The sequence below is a fragment of the Lactuca saligna genome, chromosome 6 (assembly GCF_052625555.1).
Source record: "Lactuca saligna cultivar CGN05327 chromosome 6, ASM5262555v1, whole genome shotgun sequence".
NCBI classification, from domain to species: domain Eukaryota; kingdom Viridiplantae; phylum Streptophyta; class Magnoliopsida; order Asterales; family Asteraceae; genus Lactuca; species Lactuca saligna.
The window spans coordinates 176,267,151-176,286,953 of NC_136422.1; the positions used below are offsets into that span (position 1 = coordinate 176,267,151).

The following is a 19,803-nucleotide window of genomic DNA, read 5'->3' on the forward strand; positions in this document are numbered from 1 at the left end:
ACTTTTGTACTGATTCAACAAGATTTTAAACTGATTGGACAAAATTGGTTGTATGCAAATTACTACTACTTCTTAAAAGTATAATACAACATTGTACTCTATAAACAAAGTGTTTTTCTAAATAAACAAAGAATCCATTTGATAACATATCATATTATTCGAGAATAGAAGTTCGCATTCCAAAAAATATAATATCATTGCAGACATCTCTTAACATTTAAGGGTGTATTTTTAAGGCTGTTTGGGCTACAATCACTTGTAATTAATAGCAACTATATATATTATATTGAAATTATCTTCTTTAAAGTTCTTATACAATCACTTGTAATTGCAAAAACATTAATTATTACAATTCCCATAACCCAACATCAACTAAACTGTCTCAAAGGGTTTATACTTCTTGACATCTGTCAACAAACCTTGCACAGATCCAATAGCTGCAACCAACGAAACCACCAAACAAACCCAACTCAGAATCTTCAACCACACCCATGTAAACGAGAATCTTGGAATCTTAGCCCTCGTAATATACATCTCTATCGGGAAATACACAGTCAATGGATAGAAAGAACCTGCTCCAATCAACCCTAAGAAGCTATTGAAAAATGGAAAGATCGTCGCTATCACAGCAGTCATTATCACATACGCTGTTCTCCAAACCAACCTAAACATGTTGATGTAGTATTCTCCACAAAATGGCACGTTTACTATATGTTCTGTTGTTATGAACTTGCTATCTGGCCATTTTTGTCTGCACTTCATCTCGAAGAAACCAAATAAAGGTTGACAGAAGACTTGGTATGCTCCGATCAGGTGGATCGCGATGCAGACGTTGGCAAAATCAATGAGCCAAAAGGGTTCGTAGAACCCATGTTGCTTTCCCTCTGTTACCACAACACTACGACACTTCTCACTGTTTTCCTCACCAACGTTCTTTGTTAGGATCTTTTTGTAGTTAGATATTTGTAGATCTCGATTTTTAATTGTAAGGTTTGTTTACATTTTAGTTTCTAATGAACTACAGTTGATTTTTTTTTTTTTTTGAGATGGCATTGCTTGATAGAAGATCTGGAGTGCAGGTGGTGAAGCAATTAACACTCAAACTTGAAAAGGGCATCTAAATGTTTGATATGTATTTGAAATGATTTTATGTAAGTATAATATTTGATTTTATATGAACAAATTTTAGCTTTGTATTCACTTAAAATGACATTTTTATGATCTTTTCCGGGTCTAAAAGATGTGAAAACAACATGCATGGAAATTAGATAGGAGTGTGGTTAAACGATAAATAACATGTTGTAGTTGTATAGATATTGAGATTTTTTTATATATAAAAGATCATCTATTCTTATTTTTGTTCATAGAAGACTTTTGTGATTTAACGATAAAACAAAATCGAAAATTTTGTTTATGCTTACCTGATTAATATTATTGACATTTTTTCTGTTAAGTCAAATTAATATTGTTACTTAAAAGTAGACAAATTTTAAAAATAATTTTTAATGTCTATTGAAGAAGAATTTGGCATGCCAAATCCAACTGACCCTAATGATGATGCATATTTATGACCTCCGTATAACTTTGTATTTTTATAACAAGTATTTGACGACCTTAAATGATAAAATTTAGCTATTTATGATAAATATTTTTATGGCCTTCATATAATTAGTTGACATTAATGAGAACCTTTCAGCAACTGAGGGTTGGGCGAGGTTGGGAACCTAGGAATGCGAAGGATATGCTCTAGTGAGCTTAGTGGGGTAGTTCGGTGAAGTTGGGAACCTAGGGGGAGCCTAGGAGGTGCTACGATAGAGATTGTCTTGCTGTTTAGCAGACAATTAGTGTACCGGTGAAGTAAGCGACTTAGAGGATTTAGGAGGATTGTTGAGGAAAGTATGGATAGGTGTGTAATGTAGTATTGAACCCGTACTACTGAAAGCACATGATCCGTACTCGAATCGGTGAGAGTCTTGGAGAATCTGAGAAGCTTATGGGAAGGAGAATTCTTGGTTATGCCTTGATCGTGAGGATAGTTACTTTGCAGAATGGGGATGAGCATGCGTGAGTGGGATCAGGGTGTGGTCCCAGCTCCAGTGGTGAGCCAGCTAGTAGAAGGACTGCCAGGATTTCGAGTTCGCCTTGGATCTCTTGGATCAGGTGGCAAGGGTTGATTATGCAATCTATTTCACATTCAGGTTTGGAGACCAAGTCTCATGGATAGTTTGTAGCCACATTTAGAGCAGAGATTGCACAAGCTATTGCAGTATAGCCAGGACGATTAAGCTAGTAAGGGGATCAGGGTGCGAGACCCTGAATGATATGGATCTCAGAGTTGAGGACAGAAGATCAATTAGGATTTAGGAGTACCTCAATGAGAGAGGTTCAGTTCATGCGAATTGATTGGAGGGTCTCGAGCGGAGACCCAAGAGTTTGGATCAGGTTTCGAGAGGGCAGCAGGGTTGGATCCAGTGCGACTGTAACACCGGATTCCTGGTACAATTCCTGTTTATGTATTTTTCACATTTTGCCTTGGACTCGGTGAGTTGGAGGCCCGACTCGCCGAGTAGGAGCGATTTTGGCACGGGATTAAAAGTGAGGGACTCGGCGAGTAAGGTCCCAGACTCGATGAGTCCATGCTGGACGAGTAAAACCCTAATCAGGGTGTTTACACCCTATTTAGACACTCTAACTCGACCTCCCTTGTCCCTAACACTTCCAGAGAGCTGTAGAGCGAAACCCTAGCCCCATATTGTTCTTGTGAGTGATTTTTGGCTTGGTGAAGGAAGTTTGGAGCTTAGAAGAAGAAGGAGGAGGTTGAAGAGTGCAAGGAGGGGAAGTAGATCCGAAACCTACACTGTGAAGAGCTTCTATTCAGGTAGAAAAGTTCCTACCTTGATCATTAGTTCATTAGATCCCCTTTTTGTCCCTAATTGATGGTTTTCAAGCCCTAAAACCTCAAACTCCATGTAATTATGCTCTATGTTCTGAAAGGACTTCATATCTGGAACTTATGGACACCTTAAAAGTGTAAAGTCCCTGTGGTTGAAGTGATTGAGGTCCTTATTGAGTGTATGACCTCCTAAAGAGCTTGGAATTGCGTTTTTTAGCTCATAGGGTCATGCATGCACGCAAAGTTTACAACTTTATGTGATAAGCATACCCCAGGAGCTTAGATCTACGGTTTGGAACCGTTGCATGTCTCAGATTTGGTCTGTATGGGTGGAGGGTTGAAGGGATTCGACGAGTTCCAAAGTGGACTTAGAAAGTTCTATGAAGATGGTCTTAGAATTGGCGAGTTGGATGAACAACTCAGCGAGTCCTGTGAAGATTGCCTGAAACTCGGCGAGTTGTTCTCGGACTCGGCGAGTCGGATCGCGAGTCGGTCTGATCATCCCAAGTAGCGAGTTAAGGGTGACTCAGTGAGTGGGAAGAGGGACTTGATAAGTTAATGTTGGGATAGTAGGATAGGGACTCGGCGAGTCCGTGCCATGACTCGGCGAGTCCAGTCAACTGGAAGTTGACCTTGACCAAGGAGTTGACCTTGGACTAGGGGTAGGTCAGTCTTTTGACCTAAGGGTATTTAGGAGTGACTAATCTGTGTTATGGATTTATAGTCGGAGGATTGCCGGTGCGGTAGTCAGTCGTCCAACAAGCGAACTTTCAGCAGCTACTTTTCGAGGTGAGTTACCTTCCAGTAGCGGTGGGTCTAAGGCCACAATGTCGGCCCACCAGTAGGAGTTGTATGTTAGACGATTGTCTTTGTGATATTCATCTAGGTTGCTACTACTTGATATATTTATGTGCTAGCATGTTGTGATGTTATGTAATAGTGGTGGTAGGGGTGAAATAGTCCCTGGTAACCGGTCGATAGGACCGAAGGGGTAGTTTAGTACTCAGCCATGCTAGCCAGATTATGATATGTGTGATATGATATTATGTGGCGGTATCCGGTTGAAAGAACCGAAGGGGAGGCCATCATTCAGATATGCAATGTAGTATATGGTCGAAAGGACCGAAGGGGGGGCAACACCCAGATATGCTAGGTAGTATCCGGTCGAAAGGACCGAAGGGGGGGGGGGGCAACACCCAAATATGCTAGGCAGTATCCGGTCGAGAGGACTGAAGGGAGGCCAGCACCCATATATACTAGGTAGTTTCCGGTCGAGAGGACCGAAGGGGTAGGTCGGGCACCCAGATATGCCTGATAGTATTTGTATGTTATGTGATTGTATGGCGTGTGGTACGATGGGGGAACTCACTAAGCTTCATGCTTACAGTTTACAGTTTTGTTTTCAGGTGCCTCTTCGTCGAAGGGGAAGGAGCTGGCGCAGTAGCGGCACATCATGTGACAACCCAACGTTAATCTGTTATATAATTCCGTTTCCGCCAACGGAACACATCATTTACAAAAGTTCCGTAATTTGGAGTCGTAAAATAAATGGATATTTAATCATTTATTTATATTTCATGTGATCATTATCATAGTAAATTAAATATAATCCGTTAATGTTATTTATATTTAATGGAATAGAGTTATATTATTCAACCACTTAACCCGGGTAAAAAGTTTAAACCTCGTTAAACTTTAGCATCGGGTAGTCGTGTACCGGGTGCAATAACCGAGGCATATATAAGGAGAGTGAACACCTCTTGAAAGCTTTTTAACACTCAAACACTCTCTCTCACTACTTTCTCTCTCTAGCTCGTTTTCGACTCCAAAACCGCAATTTCCGGCCCTTAAACGTAAGATCTTCAACCCTAACTTGTTCTAAACATACAATATTGTCTTTATAACTCAAAAATCACATGATTGAGACATGGAAAAGGTGTTTACGGCCTAAGAGGCTCCTTAGGCCGTAAACACCCAAATTGTGCCAAAAAGTCCCAAATTTCTTTCTTAAAAGCTTGGATACTAGTTAGGGGTTTTACCTAGGAGTGTTTTAACATCAAAACCATAATTTTTAGGGCATTAAGAAGGGTTTACGGCCCAAACACATGCTTAGGCTGTAAGCACCCATTTTCCATGCAAAATGACCCCAAAAACTCATCCAAGGCATGTTAGAAATTAGATATGAATTTAGGGGATGCTTAGGGCCATTAAACAACACATTTTGAGGGGTAATATAGAGTTTACGGCCCAAGCATAAGCTAGGACCGTAAACTCCCCCAAACTACACTAAATGAAGGTTTAAACCCCCAAATTTGGTCCTAGACATTCACTAGAAAATATAGGGGATTGATTTAGGGCCTTAGCATCCATTTTTGGGAGTGAACAAGAGTTCACAGCCAAGCCTAGGGGCGTACGGCTGTAAACTCCCAAGGAATGGCCTCTGGGCTGTAAACTCCAAGGGAGTAAACTCTTGGACTCCCCCGTAACCCCTTTTTGGCCTTATACAATCCCCGAGAACCACTTCTAAGCCCTAAGACCTCGAATCAATGCTAGAATATCTAAATGCCTTAATAAAAAGCATAAATGGCTAATTTCTTGTAAAACACATATTCCATGTGTTAATAGGGTCTTAAAAGGTGTACAAGTCCTTATTTGGCACCAAACGCTCAAACGACACTTTCACCCGATTTACTCGGTTTCAGGTGAGTTCATACCCCTTTAATGAACCTTTCAAATGTTTTTATATGTTTTAGGGGGGATACAAGTCAAATATACATGTTTATGAAAATTAATCACATGTGATTCACTATCCGTAGTTCAAATCACATGTGATTTACCACTATGCCTTATAAAGAAATTTCGCGTTTTCAAAACTATTTTGGATAAATAAACAATTTTCTAAATGTTCCCTTTGGACAAGATTTTTATTAAATAGATTTCCTTATAAAATGTAACCACACTAATATATTTATATAAGTAAGACTTGAAGGACTTAGGACCGATGACACGCCTTATTTCCTGTTCTTGTTTGATTGTGGGCTTAGGGTAGTTGTTATCCGTCCGACTGTCGTTGAATTCTTAGTTATATATCGTGTATATTAGTGTTGGATACGAGTATTTTCATTCCATTTGATACCTAAACCACTAAAGTGACAAGAACCATACACACTAAGTTAACTATAATAGGTATAGTTAAGGCCCCTACTACTCGCTACTGCTACTACTTTACACACTATAATACACACTATTACGAGTCAATATACGAATAAGAGAACACACTACGAACTAGATGAAAGACTACTACACTATAATAAAAGATAAATCACTAATTCGGAAGATACACACTAACTCATTACAAAAATACACTATTCGCTACATACTATGCCCAGAGTTTTCCGACAGGAAGAAGACACTACATGTATAGATTTATACGGGGTAGACACTATTACATCCCGACTGTTAACTTCAGTCCAAGCCGTGCAAACCCAGGGATGACACTACTTCACTACACTATGCATGACCGGGATGGTCATGGGGTTCTCTATTACTCTCACTATCAGTAGTATACAAGGAAACACACTATATCCATAGTAAAATACTAAACTAAAGTATGAGTTAATATCCCGAAGTAAATCACTAAAACGCTCTTACAATAAACGGTTTTCATCAATGAAACTTACTTGCAACTTGAAGATTTTCACTCACGATGTATATTCTGGAAAATATAGGATTTTCTAGGGCTTTTCTACTACTTTCAAACTGTAAAGCGCAACTTCCATACTATATGTTCTAATGAATTTTATACCAAAAATTCACACTAAACTCTAATGAACTCACCATCTTTATGCTGATAATCGTTTTCAAATAACTTGTATCCTCAGGTCAAAGATAGACAGGTACAGGTGCAGCATTTTGGAGAAGATGGAGTATACAAGATCCATCTCTTATTTTTGTATTACTTTTGGTGTTTGTTGAACTATACAAAACACACTTGTAATTAAACTTAATATGAAATGAAATGGTTGTATGTTTCTTGTTTTTACTATTATGCAATTGTGATGATACTGTACATGACGTCCTCCATCCCGAAACGTATTCCGCCGTTATCTGTTTTAGGGTGTGACACATCATACATGCATATTGTTTTCCGCACCATGAGTTATTCTGGGATTTCGTACTTTGACATTATGGTTGTCTTCATGTTTTGGTTTTTAGACACGAAATATGTTTATGAAATAATAGAATCAAACGATGTTTATTCACAAATGTTTCCAAAGTATTAATTTAAAAATGAAATTTTTGGACGTGAAAATTGGGTCGTTTCAAGTTGGTATCAGAGCCTTGGTTTGAGTGATTCGGACACACCTTCGGGGGTGTCAGAACTCAAACCAAGGGATTAAAGGATTTCGAAAAAGAAATTTTTTTCTAAAAGATTAAGTAAATAGTTTTCACAAAGAACGAAGTGTGTGATGTGCGCGACTGGCCGAGCTCAAGTAAGTATTCCCCAAAGTACCAATACAAGTTTATGTTATGTTTATCAGTTTCAGTAGAACAACATGCTAGAATAGGACTAAGGATCTAGGAGTGATGCCTTATGTGCCTGATTTATGTGCTCTAGCTTATGTGAATTGCATGCTAGTATATAGTAGACAACGGTAGGATAGCTTGTTTAGGTTATGCCTGATAGTATGAGCTTAGCATTGTATACTAGTACAACTTCTCTCCATGAGAACAGACTTGCTTGAGTAGTTTAGCTGCATCCGAATGCTGCTTGCTTTGTGCTTTGTGGGACTCTGAGTGATGGAAGTTAGCCATTAGGTGAGTACGTCAGGTCACATGTGGTCAGGGTGGAATAATCTTAGAGTGCTGGATTTGGTCCTATTGCGCAGCTCTTGTTTGAGTCTAACCGTTGTAGGGACGAGTCTGTTACACGAAGGATTATCTGAGCCTCATCACATGTGATGATATTCAGGTGATGGCTAATTGGCATTACAAGGAGGCCTTCAGCAGTTGAGGACCGGTTTGGGTAAGGCCAGAGATTTTCCCTAGGGTAAGCCTAGGATGAGGATAGCAGTGATCAACAGTGGTAAAAAGGGATCTGGTGGAGTAAAGAAAGTCCTTGAAGAAGATACGAATAGATGTGGAAGGTAGTATGGGCCCGTACTTCTAAAAGTAGAGGATCCGTACCCGAACTGAGGAAGGCTGAGACAAGACCAGGGAACTTATAGTAAATGTGATCCCTCAAGAGATATCAGTATCACTAATGGTTGGTATTATGTATTGCAGAATGGTGGTACTACATCCGAGACCAGCAGTTGGCAGTTCAGGAGAAGGATCGGGTTCGGGATTAGGTTTCGTGCTAGTAGACGAGAGGCTACGTGAGTTCATCGCGTTGGAGATCACCAGAGGCATCCTTGAGTCGACCCCCATCATCTTCGAGTCGATCAAGGAAGGGATATTTGAGCTGATGGAGGATCGCCTTAGGGCATTCAGGAGTGACATGGCATCTGGCCAGTTGGGATATCGCACACTGTCATTTAAGGACTTCAGGGGCAGTAGTGCACCGGATTTCCATGGGGCAAAGGACCCCATTGCTGCCAGACGATGGATTTCGGACATTGAGTCCAGACAGCTGACCAGCTTCTGCCCCGAGGGGTCGAAGGTGAGATATGTAGTAGGGTGTTTGAGAGACAGAGCTAGATACTAGTGGGAGTCTGTTGGTGACTCATTGGGAGCCTAGGTTGTTGAGGGTATGACATGGTCGGATTTTGTGACCCGGTTCCGAGCAGAGTTTGCGGCTGCGGTAGAGCTTCAGCAGTTGGCCAGAGAGTTTTTGGACATGAGGCAGACTACGGAGACCGTGGCAGAGATCACCGCCAAGTTCCGTAAGAGGGCATTGCTGGTGCCCCAGTATGCGAGAGATGAGGATATGAGGAGAACCGCTATCATGACATGTTACGAGCTGACATCCGGGAGCATGTTAGCTTTTTAGCTAGCCCTACCCTGGATTCCATGATTTTCAGGGCTAGGGAGAGGGATATTGATCTGGAGCATATCCAGAAGAGGAAGGTAGAGGAGGAACAAGTTATAGGGGCTTCGGGGAAGAATCCCAAGGGATCAGATGCTGGGCTGAAAGGCCAATAGAGCCGAGGCCGTTGTAGGAAATCCGACAAGGCACATGAGGGGGCGTGCAGGTTGGGATCGTCGGACTGCTACAAGTGCGGCAAGACGAGGCATATTAGCAGGGATTGTACTACCCCTACACCTGTCTTCTCGACGTCTGAGTTGATGTGTTTCCACTGCAACCAGAGGGGCCACAAGAAGGCCAATTGCCCCCAGTTAACAGTAGCATCAGCGCCAGCTCCAGCGACCCTACGGATCATAGATGGCCGGCAGGGCAAGTCGGAGACTCTAATGGTGAGGAGTCGGGCCTTTCAGCTTACTACAGAGGAGGCACACGCCACCCCCAATGTGGTGACGGGTATGATTTCTTATTTATGCTTTTATGTTATGTTGCTATAATTTTGATACGTTATATGTATGTGCTCTGTTTAGGATCGTTCCATGTGAACGGTATCCTAGTTCAGGTACTGTTTGATTCGGGTGCTACCCGATCGTTTGTTTCTCTTGCGCTCAACAAGAGATTTTTCGAGCCTTCAGGCATGTTGGATTACCCTCTAGACATAGAGATTGCAGATGATCGTTCGGTGCGAGCATCGATGGTATTCCGAGATTGTGCGAGCATCGACGGTACACTTGCTCCAGTCATTTTCGGGGTTGGTCCAAGGGCTTGAGTGAGGGAGTTGTGTCTAGTTTTCAGTAGCCTTGGTATTTATGTTTGGAAGAGTCATCGGGATTGCTGGGGGAAGCGAGAGTTATCGCTGAGGTTTTTGTTAGATTATACATTCGTTGGACTCCGAGATCTGAACGTGTTGTCGCTTTTAAGCATTTAAAGTCATTGATGTAGTTGGGATACAAGAAGTGTTTGTCGAATTTCAGGTAGTGTGAAACGAGGATGCGTCTCACATTCCTTTTTTTGGGAGGAAAGGCGACCTTAGGGGCCGAATGAGTATCGGATATCGTGGGATGGGAGTTCGGGAAACTCCTCAACATTTGGAATGCATCTTTCTGATGTCATATTTCAAGCTTCAAGGGAGCGAACCAAGTTTTATCCCAGTAAGTATTTGAGTTCAGTTTTGGAGGATAGACTGCGTGGGTGCTCAACATTGAGACGTGTATGGTCAGTCAGGGTGAAAGTGTTGTAAGACTACGAGGAAGCCGTAACATTCACTAATGAACGGTTGGTGTGGTAAGTGTTGTAAGATTACATGGTATCCGTAGCGTTCATGGGATTTGGACTAGGGCAGGATAGTTCGCAGGGTTGTGGTGAGGATCAGGACCAAAGGTGATTGACAGATCAGATATTCGGGGGCGAGCTTGGGTGGTTATGGGAATTTTGGATCGAACCGGTAGAGACTGATGAGCTAAGGGTTGGACCTTATGATATATGATATTGCGGTCGAGCAATGCATGTTTCTGTAGGGCTACACATAGGTAGCCCTATTATTGGATCTCATAAGAACCTGGTGGTTAGACCAAATCAACTAATATCAGGGTTTTACCAAGGAGTTTCCGGGTGTGCCTCTTGAGAGGCAAGTGGAGTTTCGGATTGACCTAATGCCGGGTGCGGCTCCGATAGCCAAGGCACCCTATCACCTTGTGCCGCCAGAGATGCAGGAGTTGTCCTTGCAGCTTCAGGAGCTACTGGGGAAGGGGTTTATTCGGCCGAGTAGCTCGCTTTGGGGAGTGTCGATCCTTTTTGTCAAGAAAAAGGATGGCTCACACCGAATGTGCATTGATTACCGGGAGTTGAACAAGTTAACGGTCAAGAACCGTTACCCCTTACCGAGGATCGATGATTTGTTCGATCAGTTGCTAGGAACATCTTGGTTCTCCAAGATTGATTTGAGGTCTGGATATCATCATATGCGAGTGCGTGATGAGGATATCCAGAAGACGGCGTTCAGGACTCGTTATGGGCATTCCGAGTTCGTGGTGATGCCTTTTGGGCTCACCAACACACCGCCAACGTTCATGGATCTCATGAACAGGGTGTGTAGGCTGATGTTAGATCGCTTGGTGATTGTGTTTATTGATGATATATTGGTATATTCGAGATCCAGAGAGCAGCATGAGGAGTATTTGATGGAGATCCTTAGAGTTCTAAGATCAAAGAGGTTGTACACCAAATTCTCCAATTGTGATTTCTGGTTATGAGAGGTCCAGTTCTTAGGGAACCTCGTCAACTAGAATAAGATATTAGTCAACCCGGCCAAGATTAAGGTTGTGATTAGATGGAAGGTGCCAAGATCCCCCACCGAGATCAGGAGTTTTCTGGGGTTGGCCAACTATTACAGAAGGTTTATCAGGGATTTCTCCAAAATTGATGTTCCTCTCACCAGGTTGACCCGGAAGGGCGTGGCTTTTAGTTGGGGTCCTGAGCAGCAGGCCTAATTCGAGACACTTTGCCAGAGATTATCCGAAGCCCCGGTGTTAACTCTTCCGGAGGGGATGGAAGATTTTGTGGTATATTGTGACGCATCGATCTCAGGGTTGGGTGTGGTGCTGATGTAGAGAGGGCACGTGATAACATATGCATCGAGGCAGCTGAAGCCTCATGAGACGAGGTATCCCACCCACGATCTGGAGTTGGGGGCAGTGGTGTTCGCCCTCAAGATCTGGTGTCACTATTTGTATGGGGTTCAGTGTACTATATACACAGACTACAAGAGCTTGAAGTATTTGATGGATCAACCCAACCTGAATATGCGCCAGAGGAGATGGTTGGATGTGGTAAAGGATTATGATTGTGAGATCCTATACCATTCGGGCAAGGATAACGTTGTAGTCGATGCCTTGAGCCGGAGGGCGAAGAGTGCCCTGATACGAGACATTTGTATGAGGGTGACAGTAATGACTCCAAGTGTTGGATACAATACGAGAGGCCCAAGTAGAGGCCGCGAGGCCAGAGAACCGAAAGAGAGAGTGGGTGATTGGGCAGATATCTGAGTTCGTTACCGATAGCCGAGGGCTTGTGACCTTTCAGGGTCGGATTTGGGTATCGTTTGCAGGCAGTGCACGTACTATCCTGATGGAGGAGGCGTACAAATTGAGGTTTTCGATCCATCCCGGGGCCACTAAGATGTATTTGGATCTGAAGAGAGAGTATTGGTGGCCCTGTAAGAAGAGGGATGTGGCGTGGTTTGTTGAGAGGTGCTTGACTTGTCACAAGGTTAAGGCCGAGCACCAGCATCCGCATGGCAAGTTGTAGCCACTTGAGGTTCCCCAGTGGAAGTGGGAACAAATTTCTATGGATTTTATCACCAAATTGCTGAGGGCCGCGAGGGGTGTCGATGCAATTTGGGTGATCGTCAACCGGCTGACGAAGAGCGCTCACTTTCTTGCTATCAGTGAGAGTTCTTCCGCTGAGAGGCTAGCAAAGTTGTATGTGAGAGAGGTTGTATCGCGACATAGAGTGTCGATCTCGATTGTTTCAGATTGAGATGTATGTTTCACTTCCAGGTTCTGGAAGAAGTTCCATGAGGAGTTGGGCACGAGGCTGCATTTCAGTACCGCTTACCATCCACAGAAGAACGGATAGAGTGTGCGGACGATTCAGATGCTCGAGGACATGCTCCGAGCATGTGTGTTGGACTTCAGAGGAAGTTGGGACACGTACTTGTCGTTGGCTGACTTTTCCTAAAACAACAGCCACCATTCAAGCATTGGTATGCCTCCCTTCGAGTTGTTGTATGGGAGGAGGTGTCGGACTCCCATCTGCCGGGGAGAGGTAGGGCAGCGAGTGATGAACAACATTGAGATAGTGCTTCAGATGATAGAGCAGATACAGTAGGTCAGATTGAGGTTGTTGACTGCTCAGAGTCGCCAGAAAAGTATCCGAGCTCGAGTTTCAGGTTAGAGATTTCGTGCTCATGAAGGTATCTCCTTGGAAAGGAGTGATCCGATTCAGGAAGAGGGGCAAGTTGGGGCCCCGGTACATTAATCCATTCAAGGTGATTGCGAGGGTAGGCAAGGTAGCATATCGTTTAGAACTACCTGCTGAGTTAAGTCACATTCATGATACCTTCCACATGTCTCAGTTGAGGAAGTGTATAGCCGATGAGATGGCAATAGTGCCGCTGGAGGATATCTAAATAGATGCGAGACTGGATTACGTTGAGAGGCCAGTCGTAATTATGGATCAGAGGATCAAGGTTCTGAGGAACAAGGAGGTTCCCCTAGTTAAGGTCCAGTGGCAACACCGAAGAGGGTCCGAGCTAACTTGGGAGCCAAAGTTGGAGATGTCGGAGCAGCATTCGGAGTCGTTTATGGCATGAGACCTCGAGGACGAAGTCTGATTCTAGTGGTGGAGAACTGTAACATCCCAAAATTCAGGTGCATCTCTTAAACCCTTCTTCTTTTCCAAGTTGTCAAATTTAACCCTTAACAGAAAGTTATGGAAAATGAGTACGCTGGGCGTACTGAAGGGTACGCACATGCGCTTAAGTTGGACGCGGACTCGCCTAAGTACGTTTGGCGTAGCGGGCCCAGATGCAAACCCTAATTGTGGCTTGTGGACTATAAAGGGAATGTGTTGGCCTTGTCCCCAGCCACCATTCCTCAGAGAAAAACCCTAGGAGAGCAATATTATCGTTCCAAGCTAGTTTGTGAGTGTTCTTGAGCTAAAAAGTGCCTTTGTATGTTAGTGAAGAAGAAGAGGAGGTTCTTGTGGAGGCTAGAAGTTGGAGTGTGAGCTTGGATCTGAGTTCTACAGAGGGAGGAGCTTCACTTGGAGGTAAAAAGCTCAGAGCTTTCCTTGTTAATGCTGATTTGTGCTTCATGGACCAATTTTTAGGGTTTTTGGTCCTAAGGTGGAGACTTTATGAGCAAAAGGTCTCTATAAGCTTAGATCTACTATATTTTAAAGTATTATGAGTTGTGGGTTCATAAAAATCCAATCTTAGACGTGAATATTAAGCCATGCATGAGATCTAGGCTTTATGGGGAAAGAAGAAAGGTGTTAGAGTGATTAGTGACCTTTACAACCATGCAAAGGCTTAAAGGTTTCGACTTTATGGATTAAATGACCTTAGAGAAGTCAGATTTGAAGTATGAGTATATATCTTAACCATTTAAGACCCAAAATCAAAAGGAGTATGAAACTAGGATTTACGCAGGGCGTAATCCCAGTACGCGCAGTGTAGGGGGTCTCGTTCCCCGTTTCTGTGAAGTCGCCGGGTACGCCCAGCGTACAGATTTGGTACACGCAGCGTAACCCAGAGGGTTGACTTTTGTTGACTTTTAGGGTTTAGTCAATGATTGGATCTTTGAGCCATAAGAGGGGTAAAATGGTATTTTACCCTTCTGAGAGAACATAGAGAGGGATTAGTCTAGCCTTTGAGAGTTGTATTGATTAGAGTAATTATTCCATGTGATTAGGCGGAGGCTAGACCAGTATTGCCGAATTCGAGATTTACTGAGTTACCTGAGGTAAGTCTTCTCACTATACTTTACCTAGAGTGGTAATTAGAGTTATGTGACAGAGTATCTTGTATGCTTATGTATGATATGATTTCTATGTGATTTGTGCTATGTATGATTCAGAGTTTACAGAGTTAGGGCTGGAAGATCCACAAAGTTTGGACCAAAGGGTCCACAAAGTTATGAGACTGGAGGGTCCCACTGATACACATTGACCAAAGGGTCATACTGAATTATAGTCTCGAGTGATTAATATGTGTTGCATGTGGTATTTCGGGGAAACTCACTAAACATTTATGCTTACAGTGTTATGTGTTTCAGGTACTAGTGACGATCGTGGGAAGGCACCGGTATGATCGTACACACAGTCATAGGATTTTATTTGTGATCTTGGAATATGTTTTGTTTGATGTCAATTGTTGAACATGAGATTTGAAAATGTTGAACGAATTTTATATTGTTGAAAAAGGAAAAATTCTTTTGAAAATTTTAAGTTTTCATGTTAGCCTTTGATTGGTAGTTAGAGGAAATGAATGAGATTTGAACTCCGTAGACAGGCCGAGTTCACCTTGTAGAGGCCACGTAAGGCATGCCAATGCCCATGAATAACTCATTGTAGGCTTGTAGCCTTAGGACCGAGTTAAACGTTATTGACCACATACACAAATTAACCGAAACCATAAAAACCATCCGCATAATTCACTCTTGATTAACTTATAACTTCAATAGATTAAATTATTAAACCAAAACGACAACACCATAAGCCGTAAACCGTCGGTCAGTGATTCCAAAAGGGAAAAGCTTCAAAGATCCCACAGTCCACAGCAGACATGGAACTTTTATTCGTGAATATTTGACATTATTGCTTATTATATTAGAGCATCCATGAATTCCTCATCGGAATTAAGATCCATCATAGTTTGTGATGAAGCAAAACAAACTTCCACATCCATGCTCCCACCACCCTCCCGTCCGGGATACATCGTAATTGTCCCGTCGTCCTTGTTCATCCATCCGCTTCTAACCGCCAACGCTTTCCCCAGCCCGAATTCACACCCATACATGTCAAGCCTCGGTGAGCTCAAAACGATAATGTGGTTTTTAGCGTTCATCTTACTTCGTTTAAATATGAACGGGTTTTTAATCCATGACTCAATGTTTTCCTTAACTGTTGTATCAGTGTAATTCATCACCGCTTCATGTAACCGGAAAGCCGCCCAACCAAGCCCATTCGTCATCAATTCCCTGACTGTTGCAGTTCCCTTCACCATACCAACTGGGTTACCAAAATAATCATTAGACAAAGGTGGGGCCATCCGCCGCCGGTTACCTACCATCAAGTTTGAGCTGGTTTCATCGTCGTCTGATAGGCGTCGGGCACGGGTAATGCACCTCCACAAAAGCGCGATCACTGCTTGTAAACTTGAGAGTTTATCAGTATTGCATTCGGAGTTTGCTTTTGCTTTGAGTTTAGAGACCGAGGCTGAGGAGAAGTGGAAGAATCTTTCCACAAGTGGTGGAGCTTCGAGTCTTTCTATAAATTGATCGTGGTGTGTATACGGGAGACTGATAATAGGATCATACCCAGGCAGGACCCATCGTTTTAATACCGGAGGTCGAGAGATTGAGACAAAAGATTTTTCTTTGGATTTGAATATTTCACTCCAAGCACCCATGAAATGCCAGAAAGAGGCTGCATCCGCGAGTACATGGTTGATGGATCCACCGATAAAGATTCCATCGACAAGCTCTGTAACTTGAATGGATAACAATGGCAGCGTGTGGCCATCGTAGCTAATGGCGTTATTAAGATCAAAAAACGAACGAACAACCACGGGTACGTCGCCAGGCTGAAGGATGTCTGATATGGTAGCGTCAACCGTTGCGTAGATGAACTTGACGCCAGGGCTGTTTTCACAGTCTAAGTAGATGACATATGAAGGTGGGTTTTCTTCTATTTTAGTGGCCAAACGGCCGGCGAGCAGGTAGAAATGGTCGAGGGTGGCTGAGAGGGAGTATCGGAGGTCATCAAGGTATGCGGTTATGGAGAAATCTTGATTTTCCGATGGTGGTGGCTTTGGAAAGAGGAGACCTTTTTGGCTGTAGTTGACGTTGAGGGCGAACAGCTCGAGGGGTGTGAGGTGCAAAGGCTGCTTTGCCTCCGGTGAGAGGTCCTGCAATGGCTTTATTAAGCACTCTGATACACGTTTTACAGATGTATAACTCATTGATAGCAAAGCAACAATCACCAATTGTTCTCTTCGTTTAAATGAACAATGCAGACACTCGTTGTACTTATAAGAGCATCGACATACTGTGGATTATTGAACGCACATTTCAAATATGGTTATCATTTTATAACCATATTTATTGATATATTTTATATTTTGGTATTTTCTATTATTAGTTGTAACTAATAAGTTGTATTTAAGCCTAGTGATTTGTTGAAATTATAGATATATGACATGGAAATTAATTCTTGTTAAATATAATATAAACTCGGGAGAATTTCATATATGCCCTTCTTAAACATCAAAATATCATATTTACCCAACTTAATTTCTAAATATCATATTTACCCTTCATAAAATTTCTAAATATCATATTTACCATTCATAAAATTTCAAAATATCATATATGTCCTTTTTAAACATCATAATATCATATATACCCTTCTTAAATATCAAAATATCGTATATGTACTTTTTAAACATCAAAATATCAATGGTAATATCTAAAATATTCTTCATCTACAACATAATCAACAAAAAAAACTAAACAATCAAAATATACATTCCATAGAGAGGGTTGAAAATGAATATTTTTGTTTGTCAAGAGGACGACATTCCAACAATTTAGAAGTTCACGTTCCATTATCATAGACGTAAGGATAATATCGTTAAATTTTTTAATTATTATAGTAATTTTAAGTTATAAAAAATGATTATAAAATATTAAAAACATTATAAAAAAGGATTTGGGCAAATATGATATTTTGAATGTTTATGAAGGGTAAATATGATATTAAGAAATTAAGCTGGGCAAATATGATATTTTGAGGTTTAAGAAGGGCATATATGAAATTCTCCCTATAAACTCAAATAATTGTTTTAAAAAAAAACAACTTTTTTAAGTTATATTTAAATCAAAACAATGAGGAAATCTACATGTAGATCAAACCCCGTTTTCAGTTATAAACATCTAGAAGGGAGAAAGATACAAAGTACATAAAAATATTTATGGAGGAAAATGTCATAAACACGTGGAAAATACTAGAAACACATATAATATGTATTTTTTTTTTAATGGAGAATTAAAGATTTTGAACCAATCCATAGATTTAGATATAAAGATGGTTAAGTTCATAGTTTTTTTTTTTTTTTTTTTTTTTAACAGCAAAATATCCTACTCCTAACTAAATCTTAAACACCACCTATGTCTCCTAGTAAGACTTGAACCCATGACCTCTCATTTGAGAGAGTCACTCGTCTATTTTAAAACATTTAAATTCGAATGATTAGTTTCGGGTAGGAGGATGAGTCCGGTATCGTCTAGATGTTTTTTATAGTTTTATTTTATACATAAATTAGGTGTGAGATTCATATATTACATGAGTTAAATAGAAAAATTAAATATTAAAATATAAAATTAAGTATTTTTTAAAATTAAATTTTAAAATAAGAAAAAAAAACATATTTATTGCAATTTATGATCATATTTATTACATTTAATACTTACTTATATAACTATATGTATTATGTGGCTTTTTAAATTTAATAATTAAAAAAACATAGAAATTGATATTTGGATATTATTTATTTTAAAAATACCACAAAATGACAAGTGTCAAAACTTATAAGAGATTGACACGTGGCAAAATAAATTTTCATTTATTAGAATAGATAATTATATCCAAATAATTTTATGTGATTTTAATTCACTTTGTATGTTTTTAATATTTTTTGAGTAAATTACATGAATGGTCCATATGGTTTAGGGTAATTAACACGTTTGATCCCTAACTTATTTTTTTAATCCGGAGTGTCTTTATTGTTTGTTTTTGTTACGCGTTTAGTCACTCTCTTACCTAAAAAGACTATTTTGCCATTGATTTTTTAATTTATTTAAATAAATACACCTTCAACCTCATCTTCATCACTCTATCTTATTTATCGCATCATTTTTTCCTATTTAAATAATAATCATTTTAGGTAAGATATGGACCAAGTGTGTAACAAAAACAAACAGTAAGGACCACGTCCGTAACAAAAACAAACAATAAGGACTTTCCGAGTTAAAAAATAAGTTAAGGACCAAACGCGCAAATTACCAAAACCATAGGGACCATTTGTATAATTTACTCTATTTTTTTAGTTAGTTTTGTAAGGCTTTAATTAGCTTGTATTAATTTTAAATAAATTGAATGAGTTGCTTGTATTAATTTTAAATAAATTGAATGAGTTGGAAGGGATAAGAGATGAGTTTGCATGTGTTGTTGGATTAAAGAGTAGAAAAGAATGGAGAGAAAAAAGCTGGTATGACAAATGAGTTGGATGAGTTGAGATAAATATGTATCTTCCATATGTATCTTCCATCCGTATCATGATTTTAAACTTACAAAAAGACAATACAGTTTACTCGAAAACTAAATATCTCCCAAAGAAAACATTAAACTTATATTTAAAGATTGAGCCACTCGAAAGTCATATAACTTGAACTAGATAAATCCAAATTCTTATACTTATTGTTAATTATTTGATTTAAATTTTTGGAATCTCTAAAATTGAACTAACATATATTTTAGATTTAAAACAATACTTCCTTAACTATAAGAAAAAATAAATTAACAAAACTTAGATAATGATTTAAATAACAAACTCAGTTTAACGCATCGTGAATTTTAGAAAAATATATGTCCAAGTCCAACCACAAAATACAAAAATGCATGGGAAAAAGTTGATATTTACTAAATTTTACTACTTTAAAAAGATGAGTAGATTACACAAATGCTTCCTTAATTTATACGTTTAATCCATAACTTATTTTTTAACTCGGAATGTTCCTACTTCTTATGGTTTATGGTAATTTATGCGATTGGTCTCTAACTTGTTTTTTAACTCGGAATGTTCCTACTGTTTGTTTTTGTTACGCGTTTGATCCCTCTCTTACCTAAAAAGACTATTTTACCCTTGATTTTTTAATTTATTTAAATAAATACACCCTCAACCACATCCTCATCACCTTATCTTACTTATCCCATATTTTTTTCCTATTTAAATTATAATCATTTTAGGTAAGTCATGATCCAAGTGCGTAACAAAAACAAACAGTAGGTACCAAGCCCGTAACAAAAACAAACTGTAGGGAAT

General features: G+C 40.2%; 1 protein-coding gene across 1 annotated transcript; it reads right to left on the minus strand.

Moving 5' to 3' along the window:
* Nucleotides 1–15,143: 15,143 nt before the first annotated feature.
* Nucleotides 15,144–16,724, minus strand: LOC145001481 (putative acetyltransferase At3g50280). Its single transcript, XM_078960854.1, has one exon. It carries the CDS (start codon nucleotides 16,660–16,662, stop codon nucleotides 15,304–15,306), a length of 1,359 nt encoding a protein of 452 aa, XP_078816980.1. The 5' UTR covers nucleotides 16,663–16,724; the 3' UTR covers nucleotides 15,144–15,303.
* Nucleotides 16,725–19,803: the final 3,079 nt, after the last annotated feature.

What these genes read in the sequence shown, in the direction of transcription:
- LOC145001481 (XM_078960854.1), bottom strand. Translation starts at nt 16,662, where the DNA reads ATGAGTTATACATCTGTAAAACGTGTATCAGAGTGCTTAATAAAGCCA.